The sequence below is a fragment of the Aegilops tauschii genome, chromosome 5 (assembly GCF_002575655.3).
Source record: "Aegilops tauschii subsp. strangulata cultivar AL8/78 chromosome 5, Aet v6.0, whole genome shotgun sequence".
NCBI lineage: Eukaryota > Viridiplantae > Streptophyta > Magnoliopsida > Poales > Poaceae > Aegilops > Aegilops tauschii.
In genome coordinates this window covers 22,169,462-22,185,089 of record NC_053039.3, presented here as the reverse complement: position 1 = coordinate 22,185,089, position 15,628 = coordinate 22,169,462, and the positions used below count along the sequence as shown (strand labels likewise).

General features: G+C 51.7%; 1 protein-coding gene across 1 annotated transcript; it reads left to right on the top strand.

Annotated features, from left to right (window-relative positions):
* The first annotated feature begins 3,086 nt into the window (after positions 1-3,086).
* On the top strand, positions 3,087-13,659 carry LOC141022484 (uncharacterized). Its single transcript, XM_073498747.1, has 3 exons — positions 3,087-4,328; positions 12,884-13,538; positions 13,646-13,659. The coding sequence occupies exons 1-3, from the start codon at positions 3,087-3,089 to the stop codon at positions 13,657-13,659; spliced, it is 1,911 nt and encodes a 636-aa protein (XP_073354848.1).
* The last annotated feature ends 1,969 nt before the right edge of the window (positions 13,660-15,628 follow it).

Below are 15,628 nucleotides of genomic sequence, written 5' to 3'. Positions count from 1 at the left end.
GACGGACCTCCCAGCTGTCGTCACGCGCACTGCTGCCGCCTCCCGCTCCAAAAGCCAAACTTTCGCCGCCTCGTTGCCGTCTTGCCGACCTGGTGGTGCTGGAAGGAAGCGGCACCGGCACACCGCTGTCGGATGTCACGCTCGTCTCCTATCTCACGGCGGCGGGCAGTTTGCTATCCTCCTTGAGCCGGTCCATGTCCGCGTGGAGCTCAATGACGTAGGCCGCACCGTCCGCGAGGAGGGAGGCCTTATGCTCGTGGGACGTGATGGGCATGGCGATGCGGAGGTCGCAGAAGCAACCGTTCAACTTGTCGCGGCGCTGTCGCTCGTCCACCTCCATATTTGGGCCCGGCGACCGAGGCTCCGTCGAGTCACGGACCAGCAGGGAGGGTAGGAAGGAGAGGACAGGCTTCGACGGGATTAGGGAGACGTGCGACCGGAAGAGACCGTCTAGAACCCATCTAGACGTGACAAATGTCACATTTAAACTAATGTTCACTCTGTTTTATGGTTTTTTTGTCTTTGTTTTTTTATTTTTTGTTGTATTATGTATTTGTGGGAGCTTAAATATGACATTTAAAAAAAACATCTAGATGTGAATTAGTCAAACTGAAAGAGAAAGACACGTCCCTTTACAGAGACTTGAGCGATGACTGAGGCGTGTACGTTTTTAACTGGACAACCAGAAATATTTACAAACACCTGCGCCCATCGATCGAAGAGAGAAAAAAGACATCAACCGCCTATGCTGATCGGCCGGCCAGGAAGAAGATCCTGCAAGGCATCCCACCCTTGCATGCATGCTAGGCCCACGCCGTAGCGCACATCCACGAAAGAAAGGATACATAATCTAGTCAACCAATCTGCATGGTCCACAAACGACGGAAACGGCTATAGACACACACAATTACGTAAAGGGAAACGTTTCCACCCGGCGCGCCGGCCAAACCGTTGCGCCGAACACGCGCGGGCCACACGATCCAACTGGATCGTACGACCAGGGAGACAACGCACTCATACTTTTTTCTGGCCCACGCACCGTATTTCTCTTATCTTTTCTCTGTAGCTCTCTCCTCCACTCATCCCTTCCCTTTTTCTTCCCCAGCTAGAGCACAGCTCCATGGCTACCCTAGGTGCTGCTACGAGGGGGGTTCTCCAGCTTGGCTGTCCCTCTCCTGATCTCCTCTCTCTCTCTCTCTCTCTCTCTCTACCTTTGAAACTGCTACAACCATAGTCGCGATTTGCTACAATCCCCCACAGATGCTGCTAGATCCCCCCTAGGTGCTGCCATGAGGGGCAGTCTCCAGCTTGACCCTCCCTCTCCTCTCCCTCTATCTGTGAAAGTGCTACCATCATTGTTGCAATTTGCTACAACCCGCAACAAGGCGAGCTGCAACCTGTAGCGCGCGAGCTGCATTGGTTATATGGCGAGACGTGTTTTTGCTGCATCTGTCGTAAATGTTTGCTACTACCATCATCGAGATTTGCTTCATCATTAATGGTGATGCTAAACATGCGACGGCGGTGACCACATTTTTTGCTGCAACCGCGGTCATTTTTTGCTACGACCGGCGACATAATTTGTTACCACCCTTCTTTTGGCGGTGACCGGCGAAGAAAATCAGAGAAAAGCTGCAACCGACTATGAGAAAGCTTCAACCCGCTTCTGAAAAAGCTTCAACGAGAGAGCGGTAAGCTGACAATGGCGTGCGGCAATGATAGGAGCTGCTTTTTTGCTGCAACCGTTGTTCGCGTTTGCTATAACTGGCAGGCGGTTTTGCTGCGACCAGAAACTGAGGGAGGTACACTGCGAGTTCGTCCATGGAGCGCTGCGGCCGGCGACCGCCGCCACCGGAGCTGCGCCCCGTCGTTAACCGGAGCTGCGACCCATGGCACTTTGTGACTGCAACCTGCAAGCGCTCGGTGTTGCATGCGTGAAGTCAGCGAGAAACGCTTGGGAGGCACCGACCACCGGCGAGGACGGCGACCGGCGGCGAAGTGACGGTGCTTCGAGGTTGCTCGTTCGCTCATCCATGGAGAGTGCCAGCAGCGCCGCTGCTCGTGTTCTTCACCGGCATCGCTCAGATTTGTTTTTGGAAGAGAAGACGACAGGAGGAGCCCAGATCTAATGGCCGTACATGCACACATCCAACGCCTGGGCTGCGACCGGCCCAAATTTGGGCCGGCGCGCCGGCGCCTATCGCTCCCCCTACGCAAACCACGTTACAAAAATTTGAAACGAAGACCTACAGTCACCAGGAAAATCTACACGCTAGGAGCCCAAATAAAAACACGTGTCCATACTTCATTTACCCTCAGGTTGCTATCGACCAAGTGGTGAAACCTGGGAGCGTAATCTTCCCTAGATATAGTGGTTTTGGTATGATACACTGCACCATGCTCCTTTCAGCAGTGTTCTTGTTCTCCAGTACACAGCCTACAAAACATCAATCGAATCAAACAATGGTAATGCACACAAATACTAGCTCCGTCTCAAATATAAGAAGGTTTTTTTAAATTTACTTAAATGATTGTAACCACCTTTGTAATGCAGAGACGGTCGAGTGATGGCGGGTGACGGTGCACGTACGGCTCCCCGGGCCTCAGTTCCACGCCTGCACAAATCAAATCAGCCGTGTATACAGCAGATTCGATATACAGTATAATTGGGTAAGCAACGCCACCATTGAGGCACAAACATGTAGTACGCCATAGGTCGGTAGGGATCGGAGGGATGCAACGGTGGTGGTGGGAGAGAGCTGCGGGGCATGAGATGAGACGAGACGATGTGATTTCTGGTGGTGGGGTGGGGAGGGTGTTCGACGCCATCTACAGGTCGCTCCTCTGGTGGCTAACGGTCAGCAGCTCCACTCCCGCACGCCTCCAACAACCTTGCGCTGGTCATGCGCCTCGTGCGCTTCGCACGTCCTCACATGCAGGACTGCCGTTGTACTCTCCTTCTCCCCCCTCTGTACTGCTGTTGTAACGCTATATAAGCCCATCGAAGCCAGCAATACAGAGTGTGAGAGAGTTACAGAACCTAACTTGGTATCAGACGCAACCGATCCTATCTCTTCGCTTCCGCCATGCATCGGTTCCTTCGCCGCACGCGCTCCGGTGGCGACCTTGACTCGCCGGCCAACCCCTTCGCCCCCATCCCTCTGGCCGCAGCTCCTCCTCCTGCACCCTTGGCGACCCCTGTTCCACCGGCCGCGCCCCGCGCGGCGCGCCTCGCCCCCGACGTCCTCCGCGGCAAACAGGCCGTACCCGAGGCCGCCCCTCCTCCCCCGACTCCGGCGGCTGCACCACCCGCGGCGACCACCGCGGCTGCTCTCCGCACTGCGGGGAGCGTCCCCGTCCAGCCGCTCGCGCCCGGCGGCTCCGGCAGCGCCCTGGCTCTCCGTCCCGACGTGCCCGACGTCGACTCCTCCACCGCTGCGACCGGCCTGCCGCCCTCCATCAACCACTTCTTCCAGCATCGGCTCGAGCTCGAATCGGGTAACTACTCCAAATGGCGCCAGATCTTTTACATCGTTTGTTGCAAATATCAAGTGCAGCACCACCTCGACGTCCCCGCCGAGCCGCTCCTCCAAAGCGCCGTATGGCGCAACGATGACCTGTCCATCGTCCTCTGGTTCCACGGCGTCGTCGCCGATGAGCTCCTAGACGTGGTCGCCTCGCCGGACAGCACCGCCTTCGACATCTGGCAGCAGCTACACCTTCTCTTCCGCGACAATCAAGCCGGCCGCGCGGTGATCCTCGGTGCGGAATTCCGCAACCTCGTCCAGGGGGACCTCTCCATCGCCGAGTACTGTCGGCGTCTCAAGTCCCTCGCCACGGACCTCGGTGACGTCGGCGAGCGCATCACCGACCGCACGCTGACCCTTCAGCTCATCCGCGGCCTCAACAGCAAGTTCCGGATCATGGCGACTCTGATTCCCATGCAGACGCCCTTCCCGACGTTCGTGCAGGCGCGCTCCCGGCTGCTGATGGAGGAAATCTCCGCCAACAAACGCGCTCGCCTCGACGGCCGCTCGGAGGCCACCGCCACCGCCCTCACCATCGGCTCCGGCTCGGGGTCCTCGGGATCCTCGGGCACCTCCACCGACCGAGGCAAAGGCGCCACTCCTCCCGCCACCGATCGCGACACCGGCGGCCGCGGGCGTGGCCGCGGGCGCGGTCGTGGCCACGGACGCGGCTCTTCTTCCCCTGGCGGTGCCCCGTCCGGGCGAGGCGTGCCTGCACCTGCCCCCGTCGCCAACGCGCCGCTCCACGGTTACTTCGCCCCGTACGGCGCTCTTCTTCACGGCCCGCCCCAGCCTCGCGCTGTTGCGGAACGTAGCAGAAATTCAAAATTTTCTACGCATCACCAAGATCAATCTATGGAGTAATCTAGCAACGAGGGGAAGGGGAGTGCATCTACATACCATTGTAGATCGCGATGCGGAAGCGTTGCAAGAACGCGGATGAAGGAGTCGTACTCGTAGCGATTCAGATCGCGGTTGATTCCGATCTAAGCGCCGAACCACGGCGCCTCCGCGTTCAACACACGTGCAGCCCGGTGACGTCTCCCACGCCTTGATCCAGCAAGGAGAGAGGGAGAGGTTGGGGAAGACTCCGTCCAGCAGCAGCGCAACGGCATGGTGGTGATGGAGGAGCGTGGCAATCCCGCAGGGCTTCGCCAAGCACCGCGGGAGAGGAGGAGGAGGGAGAGGGGTAGGGCTGCGCCGAAAGAGAGACGTTCTCGTGTGTATGGCAGCCCCAAAACCCCAATATATATAGGAGAGGGGGAGGGATGCGCCCCCATCTAGGGTTCCCCCCCCCCCAAGGGGTGCGGCCAGCCCTAGATGGGGCTTGGGGGGGCCCACTAGATGGGCCTTAGGCCCATCTGAGCCTAGGGTTTCCCCCTTCCCCCCTTTCCTGCGCCCTGGGCCTCTTGTGGGGGGGCGCACCAGCCCACCTGGGGCTGGTCCCCTCCCACACTTGGCCCACGCAGCCCTCTGGGGCTGGTGGCCCCACTTGGTGGACCCCCGGGACCCTCCCGGTGGTCCCGGTACATTACAGATAACACCCGAAACTTTTCCGGTGACCAAAACAGGACTTCCCATATATAAATCTTTACCTCCGGACCATTCCGGAACTCCTCGTGACGTCTGGGATCTCATCCGGGACTCCGAACAACATTCGGTAACCACGTATATCTATTCCCTATAACCCTAGCGTCATCGAACCTTAAGCGTGTAGACCCTACGGGTTCGGGAACCATGCAGACATGACCGAGACGTTCTCCGGCCAATAACCAACAGCGGGATCTGGATACCAATGTTGGCTCCCACATGTTCCACGATGATCTCATCGGATGAACCACGATGTCGGGGATTCAATCAATCCCGTATTCAATTCCCTTTGTCTATCGGTATGTTACTTGCCCGAGATTCTATCGTCGGTATCCCGATACCTTGTTCAATCTCGTTACCGGCAAGTCTCTTTACTCGTTCCGTAACTCACATCATCCTGTGATCAACTCCTTGGTCACATTGTGCACATTATGATGATGTCCTACCGAGTGGGCCCAGAGATACCTCTCCGTTTACACGGAGTGACAAATCCCAGTCTCGATTCGTGCCAACCCAACAGACACTTTCGGAGATACCTGTAGTGCACCTTTATAGCCACCCAGTTACGTTGTGACGTTTGGTACACCCAAAGCATTCCTACGGTATCCGGGAGTTGCACAATCTCATGGTCTAAGGAAATGATACTTGACATTAGAAAAGCTCTGAGCAAACGAACTACATGATCTTGTGCTAGGCTTAGGATTGGGTCTTGTCAATCACATCATTCTCCTAATGATGTGATCCCGTTATCAACGACATCCAATGTCCATGGTCAGGAAACCGTAACCATCTATTGATCAACGAGCTAGTCAACTAGAGGCTTACTAGGGACATGGTGTTGTCTATGTATCCACACATGTATCTGAGTTTCCTATCAATACAATTCTAGCATGGATAATAAACGATTATCATGAACAAGGAAATATAATAATAACCTATTTATTATTGCCTCTAGGGCATATTTCCAACAGTCTCCCACTTGCACTAGAGTCAATAATCTAGTCCACATCACCATGTGATTAACACTCATAGGCCACATCACCATGTGACCAACATCCAAAGAGTTTACTAGAGTCAACAATCTAGTTCACATCACTATGTGATTAACACTCAATGAGTTCTGGTTTGATCATGTTATGCTTGTGAGAGAGGTTATTAGTCAACGGGTCTGAACCTTTCAGATCCGTGTGCCTTACGAATATCGATGTCATCTTGTGGATGCTACCACGCGCTATTTGGAGCCATTTCAAATAATTGCTCTACTATACGAATCCGGTTTACTACTCAGAGTCATCCGGATTAGTGTCAAGGTTCGCATCGACGTAACCCTTTACGACGAACTCCCTTTTCACCTCCATAATCGAGAAAATTCCTTAGTCCACTAGGTACTAAGGATAAGTTCGACCGCTGTCATGTGATCCATTCCCGGATCACTATTGTACCCCTTGACCAACTCATGGCAAGGCGCACTCCATGTGCGGTACACAGCATAGCATACCGTAGAGCCTACATCTAAAGCATAGGGGACGACCTTCGTCCTTTCTCTCTCTTCTGTTGTGGTCAGGTCTTGAGTCTTACTCAATACTCACACCTTGTAACACAGCCAAGAACTCCTTCTTTGCTGATCTATTTTGAACTCTTTCAAAATCATGTCAAGGTGTGCGTTCTTTGAAAGTATCATCGGGCGTCTTGATCTATCTCTATAGATCTTGATGCCCAATATGTAAGCAGCTTTTATCCAGGTCTTCCTTTGAAAAACTCCTTTCAAACAACCCTTTATGCTTTCTAGAAAAAAAATTACATCATTTCGGATCAACAATATGTCATTCACATATACTTATCAGAAATGTTGTAGCGCTCCCACTCACTTTATGGTAAATACAAGTTTCTAACAAACTTTGTATAAACCCAAAATCTTTGATCACTCCATCAAAGCGTATATTCTGACTCCGAGATGCTTGCTCTAGTCCATGGAAGGATCGCTGGAGCTAGCATACCTTTTAGCATCCTTAGGATCGACAAAACCTTTCTGATTGTATCACATACAACCTTTCCTTACGCAAACTGGTAAGGAAACTTGTTTTGACATCCATCTGCCAGATTTCATAAATGCAGCTAATGCTAACATGATTCCGACGGACTTAAGCATCGCTACGGATGAGAAAATCTCATCGTAGTCAACTCCTTGAACTTGTGGAAATACTCTTTGCCACAAGTCGAGCTTCATAGACGGTAACATTACCGTCCACGTCCGTCTTCCTCTTAAAGATCCATTTATCTCGGATTTCATGGCTTCTAACCATTTGTCGGAATATGGGCCCACCATCGCTTCTCCATAGCTCGTAGGTTCAGTATTGTCCAACAACATGATATCTCAGACAGGATCACGTACCACTCTGAAGTAGCACGCATCCTCGTCGTCCTACGAGGTTTGGTGGTGACTTGATCCGAAGTTTCATGATCACTATCATAAGCTTCCACTTCAATTGGTATAGGTGCCACAGGAACAACTTCCTGTGCCCTGCTACACACTAGTTGAAGTGACGGTTCAATAACCTTATCAAGTCTCCACCATCCTCCCACTCAATTCTTTCGAGAGAAACTTTTCCTCGAGAAAGGACTCGTTTCTAGAAGCAATTACTTTTGCTTCCAGATCTGAAATAGGAGGTATACCCAACTGTTTTGGGTATTCTTATGAAGATGTATTTATCCGCTTTGGGTTCGAGCTTATCAGCTTGAAACTTTTTCACATAAGCATCGCAGCCCCAAACTTTTAAGAAACGACAACTTAGGTTTCTCTAAACGGTGTCGTCTCAACGGAATTGCGTGGTGCCCCTTTCAAAGTGAATGCGGTTGTCTCTAATGCCTAACCCATAAACGATAGTGGTAATTCGATAAGAAACATCATGGTATGCACCATATCCAATAGGGTGCAGTTATGATGTTCGGACACACCATCACACTATGGTGTTCCAGACGGTATTAATTGTGAAACACTTTCCACAATGTCTTGATGTGTGCCAAACTCGTAACTCAGATACTCATCTCTATGATCATATCACAGACATTTTATCCTCTTGTCACGACGATCTTCAACTTCACTCTGAAATTACTTGAACCTTTCAGTAATTCAGACTTGTGTTTTATCAAGTAAATACACTCAGCATCTACTCAAATCATCTGTGAAGTAAGAACATAACGATATCCACTGCATGCCTCAGCACTCATTGGACTGCATACATCGAATGTATTACTTCCAACAAGTTGCTCTCTTACTGAAAACGAGGCCTTTCAGTCATCTTGCCCATGTGGTATGATTTGCATGTCTCAAGTGATTCAAAATCAAGTGAGTCCAAACAATCCATCTGCATGGAGTTTCTTCATGCATATATACCAATAGACATGGTTCGCATGTCTCATTCTTTTCAAAAAACGAGTGAGTCCAAAGATCCATCTACATGGAGCTTCTTCATGCGTTCTATACCAATATGACTCAAGTGGCAGTGCCACAAGTATGTGGAACTATCATTACTATTTTATATCTTTTGGCACGAACATGTGTATCACTACGATCGAGATTCATTTTAGGTGCAAGACCATTGAAGGTATTATTCAAATAAACAGAGTAACCATTATTCTCCTTAAATGAATAACCGTATTGCGATAAACATAATCCAATCATGTTTGTGCTCAACGCAAACACCAATCTCGATGGTAGAGGGAGCATGCGATGCTTGATCACATCAACCTTGGAAACACTTCAACACATATCGTCATCTCACCTTTAGCCAGTCTCCATTTATTCCGCAGCTTTTATTTCGAGTTACTAACACTTAGCAACCGAACCGGTATCCAATACCCTGGTGCTGCTAGGAGTACTAGTAAAGTACACATTCATATAACGTATATCCAATATACTTCTGTCGACCTGGCCTGCCTTCTCATCTACCAAATATCTAGGGTAGTACTGCTTCAGTGACCGTTCCCCTCATTACAGAAGCACTTAGTCTCGGGTTTGGGTTCAACCTTGGGATTCTTCACTAGAGCAGCAAATGACTTGCTGTTTCATGAAGTATCCCTTTTGCCCTTGCCCTTCTTAAACTAGTGGTTTTACTAACAATCAACAATTGATGCTCCTTCTTGATTTCTACTTTCGCGGTGTCAAACATCGCGAATAGCTCAAGGATCATCATAACTATCCCTAATATGTTATAGTTCATCACGAAGCTCTACTAGCTTGGTGGCAGTGACTATGGAGAACCATCACTATCTCATCTGGGAGATTAACTCCCACTCGATTCAAGCGATTGTGGCACTCAGACAATCTGAACACATGCTCAACGATTGAGCTTTTCTCCCTTAGTCTGCAGGCTTAAGAAACTTGTCAGAGGTCTCACACCTCTTGACGTGGGCACTAGTCCGAAATCCCAATTTCAGTCTTCGGAACATCTCATATGTTCTGCGATGGTTCAAAAACCATCTTTGGTGCCACAATTCTAAACCGTTAGCATTACGCACTGAACTATCACGTAGTCATCAAAACGTGTATGTCAGATGTTTCGCAACATCTACAGACGACGCTGAGGTTTAGCACACCGAGCGGTGCATTAAGGACATAAGCCTTCTGTGCAGCAATGAGGACAATCCTCAGTTTACGGACCCAGTCCGCATAATTGCTACTACCAACTTTCAACTAAATTTTCTCTAGGAACATATCTTAAACAGTAGAACTAAAGCGCATGACATAATTTGCAAAGACCTTTTGACTATGTTCATGATAATTGAGTTCATCTGATTCATGAACTCCCACTCAGATAGACATCCCTCTAGTCATCTAAGTGATACATGATCCGAGTCAAACTAGGCCGTGTCCGATCATCACGTGAGACGGACTAGTCATCATCGGTGAACATCTCCATGTTGATCGTATCTACTATACGACTCATGTTCGACCTTTCGGTCTCTTGTGTTCCGAGGCCATGTCTGTACATGCTAGGCTCGTCAAGTCAACCTAAGTGTTTCGCATGTGTTCCGAGGCCATGTCTGTACATGCTAGGCTCGTCAACACCCGTTGTATTCGAACGTTAGAATCTATCACACCCGATCATCACGTGGTGCTTCGAAACAACGAACCTTCGCAACGGTGCACAGTTAGGGGGAACACGTCTCTTGAAATTTTTAGTGAGGGATCATCTTATTTAAGCTACCGTCGTTGTAAGCAAATAAGATGTAAACAAGATAAACATCACATGCAATCAAATAGTGACATGATATGGCCAATATCATTTTGCTCCTTTGATCTCCATCTTCGGGGCACCATGATCATCTTTGTCACTGGCATGACACCATGATCTCCATCATCATGATCTCCATCATTGTGTCTTCATGAAGTTGTCACGCCAACGATTACTTCTACTTCTATGGCTAACGCGCTTAGCAATAAAGTAAAGTAATTTACATGGCCTTATTCAATGACACGCAGGTCATACAAAAAATAAAGACAACTCCTATGGCTCCTGTCGGTTGTCATACTCATCGACATGCAAGTCGTGATTCCTATTACAAGAATATGATCAATCTCATACATCACATATATCATTCATCACATCTTCTGGCCATATCACATCACATAGCACATGCTGCAAAAACAAGTTAGACGTCCTCTAATTGTTGTTGCAAGTTTTTACGTGGCTTGTATAGGTTTCTAGCAAGAACGTTTCTTACCTACGTAAAACCACAACGTGATATGCCAATTTCTATTTACCCTTCATAAGGACCCTTTTCATCGAATCCGTTCCGACTAAAGTGGGAGAGACAGACACCCACTAGCCACCTTATGCAACTAGTGCATGTCAGTCGGTGGAACCTGTCTCACGTAAGCGTACGTGTAAGGTCGGTCCGGGCCGCTTCATCCCACAATGCCGCCGAAACAAGATAAGACTAGTAGCGGCAAGAAGAATTGGCAACATTGATGCCCACAACTACTTTGTGTTCTACTCGTGCATAGAAACTACGCATAGACCTAGCTCATGATGCCACTGTTGGGGAACGTAGCAGAAATTCAAAATTTTCTACGCATCACCAAGATCAATCTATGGAGTAATCTAGCAACGAGGGGAAGGGGAGTGCATCTACATACCATTGTAGATCGCGATGCGGAAGCGCTGCAAGAACGTGGATGAAGGAGTCGTACTCGTAGCGATTCAGATCGCGGTTGATTCTGATCTAAGCGCCGAACCACGGCGCCTCCGCGTCAACACACGTGCAGCCCGGTGACGTCTCCCACGCCTTGATCCAGCAAGGAGAGAGGGAGAGGTTAGGGAAGACTCCGTCCAGCAGCAGCACAACGGCATGGTGGTGATGGAGGAGCGTGGCAATCCCGCAGGGCTTCGCCAAGCACCGCGGGAGAGGAGGAGGAGGGAGAGGGGTAGGGCCGCGCCGAAAGAGAGACGTTCTCGTGTGTATGGCAGCCCCAAAACCCCATTATATATATAGGAGAGGGGGAGGGCTGCGCCCCCATCTAGGGTTCCCCCCCAAGGGGTGCGGCCAGCCCTAGATGGGGCTTGGGGGGGCGGCCAAGGGGGGGAGAGAGGGGGGCGCCCCACTAGATGGGCCTTAGGCCCATCTGAGCCTAGGGTTTCCCCCTTCCCCCCCCCCCCTTCCTGGGCCCTGGGCCTCTTGTGGGGGGGCGCACCAGCCCACCTGGGGCTGGTCCCCTCCCACACTTGGCCCACGCAGCCCTCTGGGGCTGGTGGCCCCACTTGGTGGACCCCCGGGACCCTCCCGGTGGTCCCGGTACATTACCGATAACACCCGAAACTTTTCCGGTGACCAAAACAGGACTTCCCATATATAAATCTTTACCTCCGGACCATTCCGGAACTCCTCGTGACGTCCGGGATCTCATCCGGGACTCCGAACAACATTCGGTAACCACGGATATCTATTCCCTATAACCCTAGCGTCATCGAACCTTAAGCGTGTAGACCCTACGGGTTCGGGAACCATGCAGACATGACCGAGACGTTCTCCGGCCAATAACCAACAGCGGGATGATGATCTCATCGGATGAACCACGATGTCGGGGATTCAATCAATCCCGTATTCAATTCCCTTTGTCTATCGGTATGTTACTTGCCCGAGATTCGATCGTCGGTATCCCGATACCTTGTTCAATCTCGTTACTGGCAAGTCTCTTTACTCGTTCCGTAACTCACATCATCCCGTGATCAACTCCTTGGTCACATTGTGCACATTATGATGATGTCCTACCGAGTGGGCCCAGAGATACCTCTCCGTTTACACGGAGTGACATTCGTGCCAACCCAACAGACACTTTCGGAGATACCTGTAGTGCACCTTTATAGCCACCCAGTTACGTTGTGACGTTTGGTACACCCAAAGCATTCTACGGTATCCGGGAGTTGCACAATCTCATGGTCTAAGGAAATGATACTTGACATTAGAAAAGCTCTGAGCAAACGAACTACACGATCTTGTGCTAGGCTTCGGATTGGGTCTTGTCCATCACATCATTCTCCTAATGATGTGATCTCGTTATCAACGACATCCAATGTCCATGGTCAGGAAACCGTAACCATCTATTGATCAACGAGCTAGTCAACTAGAGGCTTACTAGGGACATGGTGTTATCTATGTATCCACACATGTATTTGAGTTTCCTATCAATACAATTCTAGCATGGATAATAAACGATTATCATGAACAAGGAAATATAATAATAACCTATTTATTATTGCCTCTAGGGCATATTTCCAACACGCGCGCCCTGGGCCGCGCCGAACGCCGCGGGCGTTTTGGGCCCTCGTCCACCGCCACCCCAGCAGGCCTACCCGGCGGTGCACGCGCCATCGTCTGCCGGCCCGACGTGGGAACAATACCATCAGCTGTACGCGGCTCTGCAGAACCTGTCGACGCAGCAGAACGCCGGCAGCAGTCAGGACTGGATTCTTGACACCGGCGCCTCTTCCCACGTGACCGGTATGGCCGCCTCCCTCTCTCAGTGTTTTTCTCCATCTTTGCGTCATTCTTCGGGCATCTTAGTTGGTAACGGTTCTCGCTTACCCGTGACGGTCGTCGGCTCCACCAAACTATCTTCCTTCTCTCTCAACGATGTACTTGTCTCCCCTACTGTCATCCAAAACCTCATCTCTGTACGTCGCTTTACCATTGACAATTCATGCAGTATTGAATTTGACCCGTTTGGTTTTACCGTGAAGGACCTAGCTACCCGCAAGATCATCATGAGGTCCAATAGCCATGGAGACCTCTATCCATTCTTCACCAACTCCGGCGTGCAAGCTCTTCTCACGGTGGTGGGCAGCGACGTGTGGCACCGGCGCTTGGGGCATCCTAGTGACAAGACCATCTCCACTTTGGCTCGTTTTTTTCTTCCAACATGTAATAAAGGCGTGTCCCACACTACCTTATGTACGGCATGCCAATTAGGCAAGCAGCCACGGCTGCCTTTTTCCCATTCCAATTCATTTACTACAGCACCGTTTCAGCTCATACACTGTGATTTATGGACTTCTCCTATTTGTAGCTTCTCGGGGTTCCAATTTTACCTTGTGATCCTAGATGATTACTCCCATTATTCTTGGACTTTTCCTTTACGCCACAAGTCCGATACCGTAGATATCGTTCATCGCTTCCATGCATACGTCCTCACACAATTTCATGTCCCTATCCAGTGTATGCAATGCGATAACGGCGGCGAATTTCTTACCACATCCCTCCGCGACCTCTTCTCCCGCTATGGTGCCTCTCTTCGCCTCTCCTGCCCGCATACATCACCACAAAATGGAAAAGCCGAACGCCTCCTCCGTACAACCAATGACATCCTTCGAGTCCTCCTCATACACGCCACACTACCTCCCGCTTTCTGGGTTGAGGCCCTTCACACCGCAACCTACATCCTCAACCGCCGGCCTTCCACTGCCATCGCCTCCGACACCCCTTACTTTCGTCTCCTCGGTAAACACCCTACGTACGACCACATGCGCGTCTTCGGGTGTCTTTGCTTTCCAAACACAATTGCCACTAGCCCTCACAAACTTGCCCCTCGCTCCTCACGTTGTGTTTTCCTTGGGTATCCCTTGGAACACAAGGGGTATCGGTGCCTGAATTTGGAATCACGCAAAGTTATAATTTCCAGACATGTCACGTTTGATGAAAACGTTTTTCCCTACTCTCCTACTCCAGGCACACCACAGCCAGCACGTCGCCCGGCCGCACACGATCTCGGGCCGCAGATCTTCCCCGAAACGCGCGCTGTCGCCCGCCCGCACGCTTGCACCTCGGGATCCCCTTCCCCGGACTCCACCCGATCCACCTGCCCCTCCCGATCCGCCTGCACCTCGGGATCCCCTTCCCCAGCCCTCGTCCCGCACTCCCCATCGGGATCCGCCCCTGCGAGCCCCACCGCGACCGCTTCGCCCCCACCCATGCCGCCTCCCGCGCCAACCCCGGGCCCACCCTCCCATGCACCACCAATGCATGCGCCTGCTTCGCCCGGCTCCCATGCACGCCACCACAGCCCCTCCCATGCACGTCCTCCCGCCCCCCCCCCCCCCCACTGCATGCACGCCCGTCGCACCCACGCTCCCGCCGCGCGCCGTGCCAGTAGTGCCACCCGCTAATCTCCACCGCATGCGTACACGGGCAAAAACGGGGTTTGCCCAGCCCAAAGCTCTCACCACCTCCACCTCACCCTCCTCTTCCATTAGCCCCATCCCTTCCTCCTACCGCGTTGCTCTCCAAGACAAAAACTGGTACAACGCTATGCTCGACGAATATAACGCACTGATGCAGAATAACACTTGGAGTTTGGTGTCGCGTCCTGCAGGTGCTAATGTTGTCACAGGGAAGTGGATTTTTCGGCATAAATTCCATCCAGACGGCTCTCTCGCCCAGTACAAGGCACGTTGGGTGCTTCGCGGTTTCACCCAGCAGGCCGGCGTGGACTACGGCGAGACGTTCAGCCCCGTCGTCAAGCCGGCGACCATCCGGACTGTCCTCAGTTTGGCTGCCGGGCGGGGCTGGCCGATCCATCAACTCGACGTCAAGAACGCCTTCCTCCACGGCCACCTCGCCGAGACGGTCTACAGCACCCAACCGTCCGGCTTCGTCGACGCTGCCTCGCCCACGCATGTGTGCCGGCTGAACCGTTCTCTTTACAGTCTCAAGTAGGTGCCGCGCGCGTGGTTCTCCCGCTTCACCAGCTACCTGCGCACTCTCGGTTTCGTCGCGTCGCGGGCGGATTCGTCCCTGTTCATTCTTCGCCGCGGTGATCGCCTCGCCTACCTCCTGTTGTACGTGGACGACATCATCCTCACGGCCAGCTCCACCGACATGCTCCACTCCATCATTCAGGCTCTCCACCGCGAGTTCGCGATGACCGACCTCGGCGCTCCTCATCACTTCCTCGGGGTCAACGTCACCGCCATCACCCGCGGTCTCTTCCTCTCTCAGGAGCAGTACGCCTTGGA

Excerpts from the sequence above, each read along its gene's own strand:
- LOC141022484 (XM_073498747.1), top strand. The coding sequence starts at position 3,087 with ATGCATCGGTTCCTTCGCCGCACGCGCTCCGGTGGCGACCTTGACTCG. Across the intron at positions 4,329-12,883 it reads GCCCGCCCCAGCCTCGCGCT|GGCATATTTCCAACACGCGC; the intron begins GTTGCGGAACGT and ends TATTGCCTCTAG.